This window comes from Corvus moneduloides, chromosome 6 (genome assembly GCF_009650955.1).
Source record: "Corvus moneduloides isolate bCorMon1 chromosome 6, bCorMon1.pri, whole genome shotgun sequence".
NCBI lineage: Eukaryota > Metazoa > Chordata > Aves > Passeriformes > Corvidae > Corvus > Corvus moneduloides.
Genome location: NC_045481.1, coordinates 51,150,150 through 51,171,881, shown reverse-complemented (window position 1 = coordinate 51,171,881; position 21,732 = coordinate 51,150,150). Strand labels below are relative to the sequence as shown.

General features: G+C 36.8%; 1 protein-coding gene across 1 annotated transcript in view; it reads left to right on the top strand.

The window, feature by feature from the left end:
- Nucleotides 1-21,732, top strand: part of PDE3B (phosphodiesterase 3B) — an 82,939-nt gene that overhangs the window by 54,392 nt on the left and 6,815 nt on the right. Inside the window, exons 2-11 of the mRNA XM_032112104.1 lie at nucleotides 9,887-9,937; nucleotides 10,557-10,802; nucleotides 13,255-13,400; nucleotides 15,827-15,933; nucleotides 16,101-16,311; nucleotides 16,878-16,951; nucleotides 17,470-17,573; nucleotides 18,314-18,448; nucleotides 20,582-20,693; nucleotides 21,436-21,549. Coding sequence (XP_031967995.1) covers nucleotides 9,887-9,937; nucleotides 10,557-10,802; nucleotides 13,255-13,400; nucleotides 15,827-15,933; nucleotides 16,101-16,311; nucleotides 16,878-16,951; nucleotides 17,470-17,573; nucleotides 18,314-18,448; nucleotides 20,582-20,693; nucleotides 21,436-21,549 — 1,300 coding nt within the window. The remainder of the gene's footprint in view (nucleotides 1-9,886; nucleotides 9,938-10,556; nucleotides 10,803-13,254; nucleotides 13,401-15,826; nucleotides 15,934-16,100; nucleotides 16,312-16,877; nucleotides 16,952-17,469; nucleotides 17,574-18,313; nucleotides 18,449-20,581; nucleotides 20,694-21,435; nucleotides 21,550-21,732) is intronic.

The window sequence follows — 21,732 nt, the reverse complement described above, 5'->3', positions numbered from 1 at the left end:
ATTTAGAAACCTTTGCAATAAGAATGCTGTAGGTAACGGTAGTTGTGCCCTACAAATATGGTAGCAAAGTAGCTTACAGAGTAAACCAAAACAGTGGAATGGAAATAGGCTTTTGGATGCAATTTTCCACTACCTTTGTGGGTAATAGGTTGTACAGTTATGTCTTCAAGTGTGTGAGAGTCCTGTGATAGAACAGCAGAATGGAACATAATATATAAAAAGCCAGTGAAGAAAAGAACCTCTGGTTTAGGAGACATTGAATGTGAGACAGAGATGAGTTTTCTTTCCTGGAAGTTCACCTTTAGTTACCACATTAGCAGAATGTGAAATTCAGTTTACACCTACGTAAAGGGGATCACATTGAGAAGGATGTGCTACTAAACCTTGTTAAACCCACAGTATTTCACAATGTCTTCTGGAGTTTGAGGCTGGTTGGGATTCTTTTTCCCTCTTTGAGCTGAAATCTGAACCCGTTCATCCCTCAGTCTTTTCACAGAAAAAGCTTTCACCAGATTAGTAAATGGTAACCACTACCAGAGGGGTCTGACTGCATATTTTCTTCCTAGAAAGATGAATTGATCACAAAGCAAGGTGCAATGATGTTTGTGATCCTCCCACACTGCTGGTGGTAATTCTTTTGTTCACTTTGCACATGCAAGATAAAAATATATCTATGCAAGACTTGCATTTTGGGCACAAAGCAGATCTTCCCAAGTAATTTGAAGTTAGTCATCACCTAATGCAACGAGTGGGAAGGCATCATTGTTGTTTATTTTTTGTTTAGAGCTGCATCACAATGTCACTATGTGGGGAAAAAAAAATTGCTTTCTTTCAAATCTTCTGTCATTTGATTCTTTTCTCAGCTGCTTACAAAGCTGCCAACTAAAGTAGTACTTACCATGAATACATTAGAGCAAAGTAAATTGGCACTTTCTGTAGAATGCAGCAATTTGCATTCCTCTCTCTTTCTGAGAGCAATCTGTATTACATTCTTCAGAGTTTCAATATTTTTCTCCCCCTAAGAGATTTCATCTTGTATTTCCTGGCACTTCAACCAGAAACTTGTCCATTAAGATAATTTTTCTTAATACTGATTTAACTTTCACTAACATATTTGCTCTTGTAATCAGCCTCATAATTATATTCTCATCTGTTTTTAAATTATTGCTTTTAAGTCTTTAGCTTGAGCAACTGAGGATGGAGTCAGTTCAGTCCCAGTGTATAACTTCCAACCAAAGCACTGCAGCAATATTTGCTTTCCTTTATGACATAATATCTTCTTTGATGTCTTGACCAGCTTCTTTCAGCTTACTTCTCTAACTCTGTAATATTTCTTTTCGGGTCACCATCAGGTAATTGAAAGAAAAAACACCCATTTGCGTAAAGCTTGTACCCTGTGGCAATTTTTGTAAATAAAACCCCTAAGATGACAACTAACACAATCAAATGACAAGTGTTGGTGTTCAGTGATTTAGAGGGTTTGTTATGCTGAAGGTGCTGTGTCTCTGAAGTAGCCTGAGGGATATGAAAATGCAGCCTCATAGTCTGAAAAAATTTGTTTTGTGCCTGAAATCAGCTGGAGAACAACTTGAAGCTTTTGCAAAAACCAATTGTTCAGTGGGTGAACTGCATGAAAGTTCTGGTGGTTGTTTGCTTCCTCACTGTACAACTTTGACGGTGACAGACCCAGAATGAAAGGGAACTTTGCAAAATCTGCGTTTAACTTGAGAAATGCCTTTGTGTGTGATGTTGGATCTGTCAGAATATAATGTCTGAGAAAGACTATCAGAGAAATGCAAAGGTGAAAGATCCACAGACTTTTGTACTGCACATGTAATATATGCTTACCATGTAGCTTCTTGGGCTGTGTTGCTGTTTACTTGAGAATATCCTTATCTTGAAGTGGCTGCTGTTGCTAATGGCAAGATACTGGACTAGATGATCATTTGGTCTAATTAATTTGATGCTAACCATTCTCAGATTCATGGTAATTTTTGACTAAGAGAGTTGTACGGTTTAATTTTACGCTTCTTGATTTAGAGAGGGAGTGGGGAGAGAGGAAAATATAAGCATTTTTATACATATATATGCTATTTTAAAGAAAAATTTGGGACAAAACTCTGTGTGAAAAATTCAGTATCCCCCTTTTTTGAGCTCAATTCTGTAGGAACACTTGTGTACATATGGCATATTTTCTCTTTGCTGAAAAGAAAAAAATCCTAGATTCATACCTATATTTCCAGGGTAATAGGTGGAAAAACACCAATTGATTGAAAAATGTAAGTCATAAGAGGAAGAAATTGGTTCATCTCTAAGTGTTTTTAGTTACTGCATTAAGAATACACCAGCATACAGTAAAATATTTCGGCATAAGATTTTGGCACATCCTTCTATTGAAGGAAGATAAAATATAAGGTTGTTCCCTCTGTCTGTTCCAACATGATGCATTAACAGTGTGTCAACACAGCAGTAAAGGCTTTTACTGTGTATAATTGTAAAATAATGCCAATAGGTAAATGGGAAAAGGATGTTTGGGGAGCAATTTCTCGATCTTGCTTTTTGTAAAATAAACACCGCTTTAAAAAGAACGGCTTTGGGTTTTTGGATGACAGTAAAAGTGGTGCAGAATGCCAGAACACCGAAGCAACTGCACCGGAGCAGAGCACTAATCCACCTAGCACTATTGCTTTCCTTTGATGGTGATTAGAACCACATGCTCCAAAGGAAAATGCTTATAATGGGCAATTAAAGGATCTGCACATAGCAGGCTTTTTTTTTCCTGTCTGCCCTCCCTCCCCCAGTTGCCATAAATTACTGGTTGGCCTTTACTCTGACGTGCAAGTCTGACAAAACCTAGAAGGAACAGGAAATGACCTAAGTGTGGTTTTAGACAGTTTTTTTTTCATTACCTACATAATAAGAAAAAACCCCTCTACTTTCTACCTTTTAGAACCTTTTTGAAACATTAAAAGATCTTAAAAAATATATATAAAAAGAAGATCGGATCAAATAAAACAGACAAGAATGGAGAACTTTCTACAGCAAACAAAGTAGAAGCTGTCCTGCTGGTACTCCTGGGTACAAAAGCAGAAGTAGCATGTCTTTTTAAAAACAACCAAATGAAACAAACATGTAAAAAAAGAAACAAAACCCCAGCCAAACAAAAAAGTATTTTTCTGCTTGCAGGGAGTAGCATCAGCTGTAAGAATAAGCTTGCTGCAGGCTTCTTTGAAGCTTTAGCGTACAGTGGGGCATTTTTGCTCTGTTTTTGTATCTGTGCTGAGGGCAAAGTTACTGGAAATAGTAATGAAGCTTGTGAAAACTCTAAAGGGACTTATTAAAGTTTACCTAGGTGCAGCTCTTGTCAAAGATTTGTATTTGTGGGGAGGATCAGGATACTGTGGAGTCTGGTGGAAACGTTATAGTAGGGAGACACCTGCATGTTCCAGTGTTGTTCTTACGTGTCCAGCCAAATAGATTGCAGGTGCTATTTAGTGTATAGAAGAGTGTTAATTAAAGCAATTAAGAAGAAGCAAATATCTTTTCACTGAAGGAAGATTTTAGGGCTCTTAAAAGAGCAAAAGTAATGTCTTTCATGAAAGAGTGCAGCAGAGTCAACAACTGAGTCGTTGGATAGGGGATATGACTGTTTCCGTCAGGATGTGTGTCCAAACCTCAGAACCATGAAAGCACACACAGCTTCTGTTCAAAGATTGTGGCTATCTGCAGACTTCACAACCCATTGGCCATTTTACAACCTTGGATAAATAAATTGTGTATAGAGTCAGGAAGTGATAAGTATTAGGGTTCCAAAAATACCCTAGTTTTTTCCCCTCTTCCATTTATTTTCATGGGAAGGTTTAGGGAGTGGAGAAAAACCATCATGATTCTTAATGCCCAGAGTATCCTGCTGAGGGCTGTATTTTGTCTTGATCACAACAATCTACTCAAGTGGCTGCTGTTTTGGCCTGCAAGATTTCACAACAGAACGTTGTCTTTGTTATCTAAATAATGCTGCCTCTACTTTGAGAGTCATTATTTGGTTGCATCACCTTTAGTTCATGCTGAATACAACTTAACTACTTCATAACATACTGTTTTTCAGCATCTACCTGTTCTACAGAGAGGGAAAAGACCTCTAATAATAAATAAGACCTCCAGGACTTCTAGGTTGTATACTGCTGTGGGGGGGGGGGTTTTGTGTTATTAAATTACATAGATAAAACATGGTAATTGATTGTAAGCTACTACAAAAGACTAATCTAGAAATAAAAGCAATGGATCAATCCTGTTTGAAAGGCAGTCATGAAAAGAAATGGGTATGGACCGCAACCTTTCTCATATTTTACAATAAATTTGTTTCTCATCTAGTTGTAGAATTTGGCTTTTGAGTGAGGTGATTTTTCGAGGAGTTGATTTCTGAATCAAGTTGCTATGGTGTTGGTTTCATTGTTTAGTTAATTCTATGCTTCGTTGCTATGGAAATACTTATTTACGGAGCTAATGCCTAATGGTGTCAAACAGATGCTACTGGCAACTAGGAATCCTTTATATTTGATCAATGAAAGCCTTAGTCAGAAGTAGAAACTCAATTTTGTGCTCATTTTTCTCCATTAAAATTTTGGAGCATGGAATGGAATGGATGTCCTCAAATAGGACAAGTTTTCTTTTCTTTACAAGCATTAAAGCACACATTGAATCTCCTAAAAAGTATCATCAGTGAAACGAAATCCTATTTTATGTTCAGGGAATCATACAGCAATGTTACAAATGTTAACATTGTGTGTGGCCTTAGACAGTGTGCACATCTCAGCTTGGGGCATGGAGAATAGTGTTGGTTATATTTGACTTTTAAAATTGATTTTTAGATTTCTAAGCTCTGCAATATTTTTTTTTTTTGTAGCTGTGTATTTTAAATCTCTGCATAAGCATTAGTGTTGTTCTTAGTACAACTTTTCACAAACAAATAATTCTGGAGTAACTAAGCTAATATGATTTTGTATTTTATAAGTTAAATTATTAGGAAAACATCACTGCAGTTACCTAGTAAAATATACTTTGAGTTCAACATTAGCATTTAAAAAAAAAATGTTTATAAATGCTTAGTGTACTTTTATAGTAATTTTAGTGGTTTATATCTTGACAAAAGTAAAATCCATAATCTTTTGTCATGCTTAAGCCTTTGGAAGTTGAAAATAACTCCTCAAACATAACTTTAGACAAATGGAGTTGTGGTATTTGTATAAAGAAGTTCTAAAAAACCTCCACCCTCCATGGCATCAACTCTTCTGAAAGACACCTCTATTCCAGGCCCTGGAACCGCTGGGTGCGCTGAGATAGGAAAGATAACCTTTTCAATGGAAAAGTAATTAAAAACAAAACCAACCCCCCTGAAGCCCTGCTGATTTGCCTTGACTGTCTTCTCCCATTCCTCATCTGTTTTTAGTTTATTTAGACCATGCACTTCTCAGAGGAGCACTTACTGCCTTTTACTTTGTGAAAAGTAACGTTGCCACGTTCCTGCTGCTGTTGGAGCTATAAGCTGTACTAGGAAAGGCCTCGGTTACTGTTACCTCATGTATTTTTTTACGTGCTTCTGATGTTGCTAACAATGTGTGTTTTGCCAAAAGTGCCGTCCTTAAGCTTTGGTGATGGTTAGGTTTTTATTCTGGTGTTCAAATAGCAGGGCAACTCCTCTGAATTATATGGAAATATTGCTTTTATTCTTTGAGGAAACATAAGCCTGATGCCTGCTGTCAATTTTTCTCCATATATCCACTAAGTGAGAAGTATTTAAGATCTTCTGAGATTTGACTGAACGCCCATAGTACTGAATACAGTGTTAATTCTTCAGAACAGCAACTTTGGGCAGAATTTGTTGAGCTTTAACAACTTTTTTAGCCTTTAAAAAAACCCTTATTTTCAGTGACGCAAATTCCTTCTCTTGACACTCTTAGGCTGTTTTGAGTGACAAGTTTCAGTTTGACCTATGCTGGCTGATGATGGCCAAATTGGGAAAGGTCACTTGTACTTAAAGGGGTTTTGTAAGCTGGCTTGTCTTTTAACCGACTGAAATTTATTTCAGAGGCTAAATAGATTCAGTTATTACAGTTAAAAGTAATACAGTCCCCGACTGTTAAAGAACAAGGCATGGTGCATGTGTGGGTTTTTTCTTGGTTAGTTTTTTTCTATTTGAAGCTATTTTCTACTGAAGCTGTCCTTCAAACCCCTGATCAGCTTGTATCAGTGATACAAAACCGGGAGAGTGTGTTCATGGCTCTCTGGATAAGCTGGGAAAACTCTGCGGTTGGACTCAGGCTGATATGAGAACTTCTCCTCCAAGCTGACTGGCAATTTCCTATGCATATTTCTGGTGGGAATGGCTATAGACTTCTTACCTTTCAGAAGTTCATCTACAACATTAGAGCCCACTGCAGTTTGATTTTCAGAGGAGCTCCCAAACGTGCGATTGCTGTGATGTTGCCACTGACAATGGATGCTCAAAGCCCAAGTGTGTGAATTACTAAGCAGAGGTCTAAGCTGCAGCTTGGAACTTTTATGACTCAAGTCCATCCTAGATAAGGTGTTTCTTGATGGAGGAGGTGAGGGAAGAACGTTATGTGCAATGGATTACAAAATCTTAGTATTACAGATTACAGATCTTTCTGCAACAAGTCTCATGGTTGCAAAATCAGAAATTGCTGAGCCTCTGCAAAAGACCTATTTTAAGGTCTCTTGGTCTGTTCACAGTAGGTCAAAATAAATGGTGTCTTTTCACTCCTGTTGTAATATCAATGTGATATTTGTAACTTTTGTTGATGTACAGTAATGAAAAAAAGCTTCAACTGCTAAGCTCTCAACAAAAAATAATGCCAGAAATGCTGCTTGTTTAGTATTCCAGATTTAGCTTCCAAGGCATGGAGTTAGGCTACTTAAACTAAGTCTGGTAGGTAGTGAGACAAAGTACAATTTCCTTAGTGCTAAGGAGAAAATTATTCTTTAAACAGAGAAATAGAATTTATCAGCTGTTAACCTTTAAAATAGTCACCCTCCTTGTCTTTCAAACCCTGCAGAAGGTATATTAAGGAATATTCTGCTGCTTTCTGCTCCTTTCTCCCGAAATTGTTTTTTGTGGGGGAGGCTTTCTGGATTTTGAGTGCCACCTTGTGGTGCGTTCTCAGCACCTAAGGAAAGGTAACCCTCCTTTCACTACTGACCTGCAAGGATTTGCTTAGTGTGGAGATGTACCAAGTCGGATTTACCGTGGAAAAATACTCATTGTTTAGAGATTTGCACTTTTTTCCAGTTGTGCTTAGCAGAAGAGATTGCTACTTTATACCTATAATTCTCATCAGTTCATTTTAATTACTTTGATGTGTGGCACACGGAGTGACCCCTGAAAATGTGACAGACCGTGGTAGCCTGCTAGCTGTGTTGATATACTGCTCTGTCTTCTCTCAGGAGATGTGGCTTCTAATTAATGGTGATATATCATGAATTAAAGAAAAATCTGATAGCAAAGTACATGTAAACTGAAGTTCTGTTTATTTCAAAATTGTTTTAGTGTCTTTGCTGTAAAATTGGTATCAGTGGAGAAGCTTAAATCTTCTGGTTTAAATGACAACAGAAAATTTTCAGTGATGAATCCAAGCTGTGAAATTTTTCATTTAAGTAAAACTGCATAAAATTATGCCCTGCCATTTAAAATATCAAACCATTATTTGCACTGAAAGTAGATTGGAAGATTTTTCTGCCTTTTGTATACTGGGTGAGCATGGGTCACAAGAGCCTATCTATTTACCATAGTGGGACTAAAACCAAAAGGAAGGTTTTCAACCTCTTTAGTCACAAAGGTGGACCCCCGAAATTGTAGCTTATGTGAGCATATGTACATGTACATGTGGCTTAAAGGATGAATAAAGGAGTTGCAGTAAAATGTTTGGTACAGAAATTTTCTGGAGTTAGCAAGATGTTTATTGGTTTGGTTTTTTGTTCGTTTGTTATGTTTTTTAAATTATTATTATGAGCTCGTTTGCAACAAATAAATAAAATTAGCTAACATACCACATATTTAAAAGAAAAATAAAATAGTCCAAGAGGGAAACCTCTTTTCTGTCCCCTAATGGAGGCTGCAAGATTGCGAGCGAGCTGACGCAACTCAGTGGCCCATTAGTATCAAAGGTTACTAACACAACTAACAAAACCCATGTGGACAGCTGATCTTTGGTGCTGATTGAGTCAAAAGTTATTGAAGCAGATTAATGCAGTCTCTGTGTGCGAGGACAGAATGAAACCAAAAGATCTACTGATGTTCAATGCAGTACAGAAATGTCAATTTAGAAAGAGAAACCTCACAATGAAGAAAATTTAAGAAAAAAACCACTTAAACAAACAAATGAAAAACCACCCCAGTCTGACAAGATGTTGCTAAAACCAAATGCATCGTGGCAAAATGGGTATGGCCAGAGAATGTTGGTCATTATCTTACTGTTTGTCAGTGACAGACAGCAAAAAAAAAACAAAACAAAAAGACATGGTAGCTAGATTAGTCACTTAGAAAAAACCCCAAACTCTCAAATACTTAAATTCTTAATTCTTGATTTTGATCTGCTTGCTTTACTCAGTATCACCCAGTATGATTTTTTGACAGAGCACAACTTACTCCCAGTCCAAGCACATGCTTCGAGGTAAATCTCTTCAGTTTTCCTAGAAGTGGATGTCATAACTACTAACTTTAAGCATAGTTTAGTGGTATCTCTGTGAAGATAACTGAAGAGAAAAAAAGCCTTTAAGTGCCTCCCTTGCCTGGGCACTGCTGACACGTCCCCACCTGTGTTTCTTTTTCGACACTTTCTGCACCTTCTTCTGGACAAGCTCCAGACTGGAACATTGTGTTTTCTCCATGGAAGAGCTGTTAGTCCCAGAGGAACAAAAACATACCTAGATCTCACCTGTAAAAATAAGCAGAAGAGCTTCCAGGATTGCAAGATATGAACTACCAAGCGGGGTATCGGCATGTTATTTGTGCTCTGTAGCTACGCAAAAGAGTGAAAAGCTATGTTTAATTTGTGAGTACGCATTTTGCAAATGAATTAATTTATCAGAGAATAGTTAGAATCTGTCTAGAAGTCATGAAGACTGAAAGCTTTTGAAACAGAACAGACATCTGAATTTCATTTCTTGTATGTTGTTTTCATTTTTTGTCAGTATAGAAGACAAATTAAGTGAGTGCTGTTGACGTACTTGAAGCTGATAGCATCTTCAAATTGTGTTGCTGACGTTCTCTTGTGGGTTTGGTGGGTTTAGTGAGGTTATTCAGAACATGGAGCTTTGTAGCCATGTTCAAGCAAAGCCTAACAAAACCTCCTGCAAGAAAATGTTTTTTAAAATACCAATTTTTAACCTAAGATATTGGAGAGATTTTTGCCCCCTTTAAAAGTACATTATTTAATGTAATGCTTTCTGCACTGTATTTACAAAAAATTGCTACTGTTTGAATGATTCTGGAAAGAAAAAAATATTTTTGAGGTTTTAGGCTAGATTTGCTTTTGAAAGTTGAGGTGAATAGGAGCAGGAAAGCACTGTCACCACCAAATGGAGTGTGTATGTTAAACGATTTATAAGCAATCCAAAAATATTGAAATAAGGCCGTATTATTCTGTCATCACAATATCTCTGTTGCATGCAATTTCTTCAAACTCTTCTTTAGGGCTTTTGCTGGGTAGCATTAACCAAGAATATGGCCCAAATTACATATGAAAAGATGAAGGGAGAAACATTTCTCATTGCACCACACAATCAAGATTTATGCCATTGCTGTTTTTCAGCATTACCATATCATCTATTAATCTTTTTTTAATTATTATTTTTTTTTTAATCTTTACAGATGATACTTTGGGATTGGGATTTGAAGCAATGGTACAAGCCCTATTACCAGGTCAGTATATTATTAATTTAATTGGGGGTTTGTAAAATGTGATTGAGTACAGAGTTCACTGTAAACTGTCAAATTTCAGTTTTCTGTTGATGCTGTATTTGCCTAATTTTACCCTCTGTCTCTTACACTGTAGTAAGCTCTCGTTGTTCCTGTTCAGAGAATTATGCAAACTTAAAACGAATCACTTTTTTTTGGACAATTTTTTAATAATTTCTTTCAGTAGAATCAGGGTTAATAAAAATGATGAGGGTGTGGGAATTGTACCTCTGTAAGGGGCTCCAGCAGTTTGACTGCCAAAATTTGTTGATATTGTTGGAATAAATAGAATACTAAGTTTAATGCTGAGATAAATAGAGATTAAAAAATTCAGAACAGATTTTAAATAGAAAAAAATAAACTGAAAGCTAATGTTGAGTTGTGAATTACTTTTTATTTGTGTGATAAAAACCTGCAGAAACTGCTGTCTGAATGTCTAGATGTATATATTTCCTTTGAAAGAAAAATGTTGCATTAATTTTTTTAAATTTATTTTTAAAAATTCTCAATCCTTATTTAAAATAAAGTATACCATGAAGTCTTTTGACATGTTAATAGTTTGCAACACTTCCATCTATTCCAGGGTGCTGGCAGTGGAAATGGAGTTGATCTCTCAGTGCTGAACGAGGCTCGGAACATGCTCACAGAGCTCCTGAGTGACCCATCTCTTCCACCACATGTGATCTCTTCCCTTCGAAGCATTAACAGTCTCATTGGTGCTTTCTCAGGAGCATGCAGGCCAAAGGCCAGCCCATTCACACCATTTCCTGGCTTCTTCCCCTGTCCTGAAATAGAGGATCCTGCTGAAAAAGACCGGAAGCTGCTCAAGGTCAAATGGCTTTCATTTTCATTCACGTGTATGTTGCAATTAAACAAAAATAAATAGATAAAGAAAAATTCATCTGGAAAGAATGCTCCTGTATGCGTAGTAGGTTCTCTACTGAGTACCCATGGACAATGTTTAAGGTTGAAAGAGAGCAGCTGTGAAAACACATTGAATGAAATCGAGATAGGTACCAAAATGCAAAATTAAGTGGTTGGTGGATAGAAAGGTACAAGCACTGGTCTGCACCCTGACAACATCATTCCTCAAAATAACAGCAAATATAAACTGAAGATGTTACAGTCTCATGATATGGGACAAACAGGGCTGCTTTTGATTCTTCCACATTCTTTATCTAACTATTACTGTCAGCTTGGCTTTTTCATTGACCTTTCTTCCCCAAGAAATTTGCTCTTGTGGACAGCAAACCAGCCATCAGCCAGAAGCAAATCAGCTATGTCAAAGGAAAAGTTCCCTTTTCTCTTCAACAAATTACTTTGTGTAAAATCCACAGTCACTTCTCCATTACCCTGCGTTAGTAAGTGAAAGCAAAAATGTAGTTACTACATGATACACTAAGGAATGTGGTGGAAAAACATCACAATATAGAAACTCAGCTGCAGAGCACAAGAGCCAGTAATTCCAGCCCAGTACTGACAGCTTGAGGCTGTTCATTGTGGAGGCTGCTCTGGAACATGCCCTTGAGGTGTTAACCTTTTCAGGAAAGTGGGAGGCTTGGCCCAAACTGATCGTCTTACTGGCTTAGTATTTTGGAGCCAGATTCAGATCGTGAAATGTCTGTTGGGAGCCATATTTTTGGGGAAAAAACTCAGTGTCTGCAGGTTACTCTGGTGGAAGATCCTGCAGAATCACTGCAGTATGAAATTCTTCAGAATGTCACATGGATACCTGCAGAAATCAGTTGGACAGGGATCACAGTCATTCAGGATGTTTTTCTTTGTGGATTTCTTTAAAAGCCACTAAGGATTTGTATACCTTTTGTTTTTTAAAATTTCTTTATCGCTAGTCAAAATAGTGTGAAATGAAAAGTATTCATTGGTGGAGACGAGTTATGAAGACTATGTGAGATTGAAAGGATATGTTTTTTCACAGCTATTCTCTTTTTCTCCTTCCGAAAAGTAACTTTTCCCTCAAATTTTGGGGGGTTTCTGTATAGAAATTTTCCTAGGGCTTGCCACTATCATTCAATGATTTTTTGGCTTTGGTGTATGTTTAAGAGTAAAGCCCAAGTATTTCCCCCTATGTATTACTGCAAGAGAAAAATTTCTTTTTCTTCCAAAAAGCAGGTAAGTGAGCACAAACTCCAAAGAAAATAATATGAAAGTATTTCTTCAAAATGGGCTCTCTTGAAAGGTTCCCATTCTCTCTTTCCCTGACTCGGAATATAAAAGGTCTCCTCCATGTGTTTTTTTCTGCTGATTATGTACATCTTTATTTCTCTTCCCTGACTGGCTTCCAAAGTTTGTTCAGTTATAATTTTCAAGTTGATTAAGGGGGTCATCAAGTTGATCAGAGGGATGCAGCACCTCTCCTACAAGGAAAGGTTGAGAGAATTGGATTTGTTCAGCCTGGAGAAGGAGAAGGCTTTGGGGTGACCTAATTGTGGTCTTCCAGTACCTGAAAGGAGACTGCAGGAAAGGTGGAGAGGGATTATTTACACGAGCGTGTAGTGACAGGACAAGGGGGAATGGCTTCAAACTGAAAGAGGGCAGGGTTAGATTGGATATTAGGCCAGGTTGGATGGCACTCTGAGCAACCTGGTCTAGGGAAAGGTGCTCCTGTCCACAGCAGGGTGGGTGGAACTAGAGGATCTTTAAGGTCCCTTCCAACACAAGCTGTTCTATGATTCAGTGGTGAGCTGCCTGTTCTCCTTGATAGGAAAGGAATTAAAAACAAGGAAAGAATGCAACTGAAACTGGGCTTCAGACCTTGGGCTGGTCATAACTGGTTATCTAACACTAGCCTTTTCCCTTGGGTTTCTAGGAAGCATGAACTGCCCAGTACTCAGAAAAATTTAAAAAAAAGAAAGAAAATTAATTCTGTCACAAAAGATGTTACAAGGCTGCTCTGTGAGAGAAACACTTTCCGCTGTCATCATGACTGTCCCTAGAGTGTCCCCAGCTCTCCTAGTGTATGGCAGCAGAATGCTTGCCGGATGGGTGGATTGCTGCTGTTATTATCAGTCATGATTTGAACAGTTTTCACAATTTAGGCAAATAAAAGTTGTCTAGGCAAACCCCTGAGTATTCATATCTCTTGTCTCTTGTTGCCCTTGGAAGACCCCCATCTGGAGTAAGATACCACACCTGTGGCAAGATACCACGTCAGCTGTTTCACTATAAAAATAAGCAATAAATAGCCCTTACAAACCATAAATAAGATTTTATCGTCTGTTTTAACTTCCATGGGTTTTAACCATGGCCAAATTACTCCACAGGGATTAACTAGCAGGAGCAGCCTGCCAACCCCACAGCTGAGACGATCTTCAGGAGTTTCTGGCTTGTCACCTATAGAATCAACATCATCTAGATGGGAACGGAGTAACATTAGCAAGAGATCCCATCAGGAGTATAACACACCAAGGTAAGCACTGAACAGCATTTTAAGGGCAATAATAGTGCTGGAACTTGGCAGAAGTATTTGAGGTAAAGTCTTGTGAATTAAGTCTCCAAATTCTGCCAGCATAAACTGGAAAAGTTAATTATGTACTATGCTTTGTAACTCGGGTTGATCTTAAGTAGAAATCAGGTCATTTTGAGGTTAAATAGTCTGCTCTGTCATAATAAGTAGGCCTTTGAGTAGGAAATGAAAAAAAAGTCCAACATACATGATTGCAAAACAAACTAGTTTAGTGTCTAAACTTGTACTGACTTCCTCCTTCTTTTTATTTAAAATATGTATCACTTGCCAACTTCCATATACCCATATATAACTAAAATGTGAGACAATTTTCTTGTGGTTGGGAGCCACTGTTTTGTGTATTACAATGTTTATTGTTCCTCCAGTCATCAAGCAAGCTGTAAAACAGATTAAGGCAGTCATCTCTTCTCTTCTTGTTAATCAATATGGTGCAAAGAGAGCTTTTATTTCCAGAGTTGAGATAACATTCTGAATTAGGATTAAAATAAATGTTTTTTTTTTTCTTTTTGTGTAAAGTTGTATATTAGTGAAAATTCGCACATTTAATTTTATTAAATGTATGAATGTGTATATCTTTGCTCTGGAAATCTGTAAAAATGGGTGGAGTTCTGCTTTCATTGGTTTTCTTGGTTTTTTAATTTTTTTGTGTTTTTTTGTTTGTTTTTGTTTTGTTTGGGGGTTTTTGTTGTTTTTTTTCTTTAAATGGTTCTACATAGGTCATAAGGAAAGTATAACAGATGCATTTTTAAAAAAGAAAATGTGAGTTAAGCTGATAACTGCTAATTATTAGTAGAGGATGGAAATTCATATACACACATGCAAGAATTTACTTGTCAGTATTATATTTAATTTTAAAGTGAACCATTTAAATAATCTGGCCCAGTGTTTTTCTTCTCCTTGAGTAAAATATGAGCTTTAAGTTTTTACGTTGTAAAACTTAATTGTGGGTTGTGTATAAAACACAATTGAATATTCTAATATGAGCACTGGTAATCATGTAAAGATTATATTTTGATGCTGATTTGGTTGCCAGTGTCCAGACAAACCTCCTCAGTTGTATCCTCTGGAAATAACCAGGGACCAGAGAAATTGCTTCAACCTTAGCAACCATGGGATTTCAATCTGAGGCCCAGCTCTCCTGCTGCAGTCTCAATGTATATTTACAGAGGGTTTCCTTACTTTCCTTACTGTTCAAAAGCAGCTCTTGGGAGCATCTGTTTTATTTGTATGCAGATTTTTTGATTTGGTTTCTCATTCAAACACTAGCTCAAAATGTAAGGAAGTTCTTCCTCATGTTGAGGTGAAACTTCTCATGTTCTGGTTTATGGCCATTGCTCCTCATCCTCTTTCTGGGTGCCACTGAAGAGAATCTGGCACCATCCTCTTAGCTCACCTTTGAGATATTTATGTGCACTGATGAGATCCCCTTTCAGCCTTCTCTGGACTAAACAGGCCCAGCTTCTGCAGTTTCTCCTCATAAGGGAGATGCTCCAGACCCTTCATCCCCTTTGTGGCTTCTGCTGGACCCTCTCCAGTGGGTGTAGATACACAGAAACAAATCCATGTTTATTCTTTAACTCATTTTTCATATTCATATATTTAAACTAGTGATGGGAGATCAAGTATTATTTCTGTATTGGACTTTTTTTGCAATCGGCTTAAGAAAGATTAAATCTGTTTTGGTAAATACTGCTTTCCCCTCCTGAAGAGAAATAGTTTTAAATTAACTATTTTCACGTTGAAGTGCGCATATGCAATTATATTTAGTTGCATATTACATTTCTGCTCACTAAAGCAAATAGAATTTTAAATTATGGCATGAAATTTCGTCTCTGCAACAGCAGATGGCAGAATTGAGCAATTGAGTTGAACGATTTGGCCACTGAAGCAAAATATGATTCGATGTCAAAAATAGCTTTGGTTTTAAGTTTATACTAAATAAAATAATTAATTGAATATGCAAAATTTATTTGAAAACCGCTGTGGCTGTGTGAGGTTCTCAGTGTGTTTCCAAAGTAATCAATCCTCAGATCTGTTCGGAAACAGCCTGCTTCAAATGTTCAAGGAAAGTAGCATGTTAGAAAGTAAAACCTATCACACATAGTCTGAGTATATTTATTGTGTCATTTTAGGACTGTGTAAAGTTTTTTGTTGCTTTCAGTCAGTACACAGCAGTTTTTATTTCATGTGATTGACATATTTTCTAGCTGGTCTTGAATTTGCCTGCTTTGTAGTATTCTCTCTTTCTTGAATGGTGGTGGACATGTCACAGGGCAGTATACCTATTTTAAAAGGATTTTATTTAATAAAAATGGAAGAAAAACTAGGAAAGACATAAAAAAAATTCTTACTGTTTTTTTTCTTTTCAGCCAAGGATCTCACTCAAATGGGTCTTTTGGTGCAAACTTGCTGACAATACCAAAGCAAAGATCATCCTCTGTGACACTGACCCATCACATGGGTCCCAGACGAGCAGGTAAGACCACGCAATTTGTACAGTAACAAGATGGTACATCAAGGGGTTTTTCATCAAAACACAGCACTAAAATAACATTAGTATGTCCCTTGTTGTTTAAATCCAGTCTTGGTAAACAGCAACAACTTCACTGTCATCTGAACCCCATGCAATGTTTGTTTTGGAAGGTGCTTCTCCCGGCCTGAGTCCCGTGGGGTCACCGAGTCACGGATCTGTCTCCAGTGGGGCTTTCAGCAACTGGTCACCTGTCGAGTTCCCTGACACTGCTGATTTCCTCACAAAACCAAGCATTAATATACACAAGGCTCCAGGACACACATCTAGCTCTCCAGATTTTCAGCAGCCAGTTAAAACACCTGTAGGTTATATGTGCAGCAGGTACTGTAAACTCTGTTATAGTTTCAGTCACTTCATATCTGTTGAAAGGAATGCAATTAAAATGAAAACCAAAACCAAAAAAAAGCAAAAAAATAAAGCAAGACCTGTGCACCTACTAGGATTGAAAAAGGCATAAGATCTCAAAATAATCTGTAACTGTTATCCAGGGGAGAATAAAGAATGCTGAATGTATGTCACTGCTTTGCCATGGCCCATCCTTCTCAGCAGCTGTTTTGTAGAGGAACAATATTCTATGGAATTTTAGAAAAGGAGGGTTTCTTACTTGGGAATTGAAGTCTGTGTTTCTGAATACCCTCTTAGTTATGAGCTCTACTTTATTAATTCAGAGGTCTAAGTCTGGGGGAGGTGATGGTTGATTGTTATCCAAGGACAGACTAAATCTATGTGTGCCAAATTTAAGAGAAAACACTAAGGTCAGTTGTTGAAGAAATCTTCACAAGCCTTTTTTTTAAAAAGTAATCTGCAGATATTTTTCAGTAGAAGACAGCAGTAGCAAAAGAAGAAAGTTACTGAATGTTGTAAATATTTTTCATGTATTCTGTAAGCTGTGGACGTCAGATACTCAAGCCTGTTCCAATACCAGAACCAGAATTTGCAGAATACAGAGACAGAAAATCAGGTGGGATTTCGAAATAGACAAATACTTGATATCAACTTGCTGCTTTTTTTTTGAAAGCCAGTTAAATTAAAATTTTATTATTTCTACATAAATTTTTTCCTATATTTTAACCTATGTGTGTATTTGACTTTGTTTTGTGTTTTAGAATAATCAAAATAATACAAAATATTGCCTGCTCCATAGTAAGGATTTTAAAACAGGCTTCCACTAATACCTTTATAGATCTGTACTCCATATATCAAACAAGTGCTCTACCAACTAAGCTAAACTGATCACTGAACCAATTTTTTGCAAATAAAAGCAATGCTTTTAGCTTTTCTTAATGTTCAAATAGGTTTTGTCTAATAAATTTTGTCCTTTACAACTCTTTTTGCATATTTCTTAAATTAAATGGTTTAGAAACAAGCTATTACTTTTATTTCTGTGACAAATCTGTATGATCAGTCCAAAAATTATTAGGCAGTAGTAATTTACAAATAAATTATTGATATAGTATTTCTGTATGTGCTTTCTTTAAGGTGAAATTGCAAGTGCTAATGCTTCAAAAGAATCTTTCCACCATATGGAGGAGAGGAAAGATGGAAGGAAGGAAATGATTGATCAAACACAAAATAAACTGCTTGTAAGCATGTAATTGCAAAAAACCACTTGCAGTAACTTTTCTCAATTCAGTATTTCTTTGTAATTCCTAACTTGCTGTGAAGAGGCCCTTGCATTGCTAAAATAGTAATTTCCAAAGGGTGGTGGTGCATGGGAGTTCAAATTTTCCTTTAACAACTGTTTATTTCTATCTTGCATAAATGTCCCTAGCAAATGATAGGAAAGGTTGTGATTGTATTGATTTTGTTGATCACTATTGATTTGTGTAGATTTAATGTTGAGGGGGTATGCTCAAACACTGTTTGGCTGGTATTTTCCTTTGGAAGTTTATGAAAGATGCAGCAGTTCCAGTGAGACTTACAAAGGAATGCTCAATACAGTGCTATTAACATTTTGGGTTTATAAATCAGGTGTTTTTAAAGCTCGTCCAATTAACAAAATCTTAAAGCTCAGTAAATCTTGGGTTAGCCTATGCATATTTTGGCTTTGTTTTAACTCATCTTGCTTAAAAACAAATAAGAAGGAAAATCTAGTGCCATCTCAGAAAGCCCTGGAATTTGCTGCCCAAAACAGGAGAAGTCAAGCCTTTAACTGTGCTATTTGTGATATTGATTTATGATTTTCTCATAGCCGTAGTTGCAGCACCATTCAATAAATTCACAAATGATTTATCATTTTCAAGGCTTTTTTTTTGCCAACACAACTGATAAATTAGTTTTCGTTGTTATTTTAGAGATGATAAAGTATCTTAATCTCATACAGGTGGAACAGAGCTCTTCATTAGAAACAATGTTATTAGACCATGATTCACTAATGGAGAAAATGAACAATTGGAATTTCCAAATTTTTGACCTTGTAAAAGAAATGGGAGATCAGTCTGGAAGGATCCTTAGCCAGGTTTGTTGTCTTCTATTATATGAGGGAGGGTATGTAAAGGTGTCATGCTTCTGTATTTTATTTAAACCATGAAGAAGTTTTGCAGTGCACATATGTGTGAATGCTATCTTGAAAAGCAGAAATATGACTTCTCATGTACTCCATGCCATTGTAAACCATAAAAAATGGTTTATCTATAGAGAACATGCTCCAGTTTTTCTGAATTTTATTCTCAATGTACATAGGTTAGACTCACACTGACTGGGTTTTATCACAATATGCCATTGCCTGTGCAAAATTACCTCCTGCTTTCAGAATTACTACTCTGTTTATCAACCATTTCTCTTTTCTTTATTTCAGTAAAATATTTCTGCCAGCGCTACCCCCGTGAGGGAAGAGAAGTGATCTTTTAGGCAGTCTTTTGCCTCTTGATCCTACAAACAGTGGGATGTTTTTTCCATGCTGCTTTCTGCACGTAGTATCCCTTTTATCTCTTTCTGACTTACTACTAAGCTCTTCCATGCAGTTTCATTTTGCTGAAGCCAAACCTGCTGGCAGGTGCAAGAATAGGATTCTGTTTGCTCTTCCCCAGCTTCTCCCATTCATCAAGGTCACCTGGAAGCTTCTGTCTCCTTCCTTAGGGTGGATTTAGCAATCGTGGAGCTTCTGATCTGACCATTAAATAGTTTTATTTCCAGTATCTTAGTTTTCCACTCTGGAACAGAACATGACACTTTTGTTCAAGGTCAGTGTTAGGAACAATCAGCTGGAGGGAAGGAAACAAGTTGGAAGCACTATGATGCAGTTGGAATCACAGGCCTGCCCCTGGACTGGAGTCAGGAAACACCAATGGGAATAGTTTAATTCTTGTCATTAGACACCATCTTTTCTTTCATAATACACAATACTTTGGTGGTTTTGGTTTGGTTTTTTTTTTAATATTCGATTAGGCTTTGTTGATCAAATGTTTTCAGGTCTTTTGTCACCCAAGTTAGTGACAAGTGTTAATGTACAGACTAGAATGCCCCAAACCACTTTTGAGTGGTTTTTCTAGTGCAGGATACTCAGTGATCCACACGGGCTTGCATTCCATTTGTGTGCAGAGGAACTCTAGGGCAGAGTTCACACCTCTATGTACTTTGGTGTACAGGCCTTAACTCTACCAGAATTTCTGTACTAGTTCTTCCTGAGATTGTGTGTATGTTGTTACTTCTCCTTCTCCCACCCCAGAGCTTCTGCCTGTTGCGCTCTAAGCACCTGATTCATTTCTTATTTAGCAGCCAATTAAAAAGTGCATTTTACCCTCATCAGTTGTAAGGTTCTCAGACTGGATATGTGAAAGGGGAAAGGTTGGGCCAGGTGGAAGGAGTGATGTCTCCTTCTTTTGCTGCTCCTGTTCCTGTGAGCAACTCTCACATTTCAGAACTTCTTGTTCCTCTGCTATGTCTAGGAAAAAAAGTTATAAAAATGAGTAGCAGTGACTTGTTTTAAAAAATATTTTTAGCCTTGGGGGGGGCGGGATTAGGCTTTGAAGTACACTAAGTTCTCCATGTAAACTGTAACATATGCTTCATATACATAATTGGATATTCTGAGTACCTTTTTGAAATACTTCTTCATTTACCAGCTAGTTTTGTTAAAAACACTCAAGTCATAATAAACACAAGAACTAGGATCTCTTTGTCAAAGTCTCAAAAATAACCACAGTGTTGAGGGGCTGGTGCTGTTTGTTTCTCTTTGTTTTATTGTTAATGACTCTGCTGCTATAATTAAGTAATTCAAAGTTTTGAATAATAAATCAGAATGTAAATTTCTTCTTTTTAGGTCGCTAACGGAATAAAGCAGGACTTACTTAGCCTTACGAAAAAATTTTGGCAATATTATTAAAAATAATCAGTTGTGCATAGGATTTATCAGTAAGGAAATAAAAGCTTTTATTATTGAGAGGATCATAAAAATACACATTTTTGCGCTAAAAATTTGTTAAATATATCTCTATGACAATAGCATTCTGATAATCTTTAATGGAATTTCAGTAATTTCAAAGTCTGTTGGCATGTAAAATTTTAAAAACAAGAATATTCTCAAAGTTGAAAAAGCTGAACATGCATTGGTATACCTTTCAGAATTCAATTAATATTAATCTTTGTTTAGGTAACTTATAGCTTGTTTCGAGACACTGGCTTGTTTGAAATTTTCAAAATCCCCACTCAAGAGTTCATGAATTACTTCTGCGCGCTAGAAAACGGCTACCGGGATATTCCCTGTAAGTACTCCCTGGCTGCACGTGGAATTTTATATCAGTGTGTCTCCTCCAGTGTGTGCATTTGTATTGGTAGGCAGTGTCTGAGCTTAGTGTGTTTTTAATGAATACACTTGACAGAACTTGGAACTGCTCTAATGAATTGTAGGACAAAGTGGGTGGACTCTAAAACCGAATTTGTTAATTTGCAGTTTGAAGATAATCTTAAAGAATTTGAATTAGTGGTTGAATCAAACATACTGAAGTCACTTGGAGAATATTTGCTGACTTAACAGAAATTTGGCTTAGGTCCTTAATAAAATGAGAAGCAAATAGAGAATTTTGATGGTAGTTGTTCATCTTGCTGTGTAGAGCAGCCAAATTTATTGGAAAACAAAGCAAGAAACACACTTCCCCACTCCACAGATGTTTCCCCAGCCCAGGTGCTCGTAGGTGTTAGATTGCAAGCTGTGCTTGCTTCTCACCATGGTTGATTTAAAAGGACATTTAATCCCTTCCTGAGGCCCAGGTAGGATGAAGTGTGCATAGACTTGAATGCTTGATGTCTATCTAATTTCCCTCTTAAAAGTGTTCAGTGATACATATATCCTCTACTAACAGCTTAAATACAATTTTTCCTTTTATATTTAATCAATTTAATCACATAATACATTTTGTACTTGTTTTGTTTTCTTTTGTTGTTGTTGTTGTTCTTTTTGATGACATTTCAGATAACATTTCTTCATTGTATCTTGCTGATTTTCAGACCACAATCGTATCCATGCCACGGATGTTCTCCATGCAGTGTGGTATCTGACAACACGGCCCATTCCTGGATTTCAGCAAATCCGTAGTGAGCATATAATGGAGACTGATATAGGTATGCATTCATATCAGTTAATTTTGTTTTGCTGAAGAATGTTTTAATGAAACTACAGCAGGTAAACCAAATTATTCTGGAAGAAAAGATCTAATTATTCTTGTGACTCACTTTTTTTTTTTTTTTTTTTGTGCTTTAATATAAGGCAGTAGAAAAAAATTACAAAGCACACACCGTTCAGAA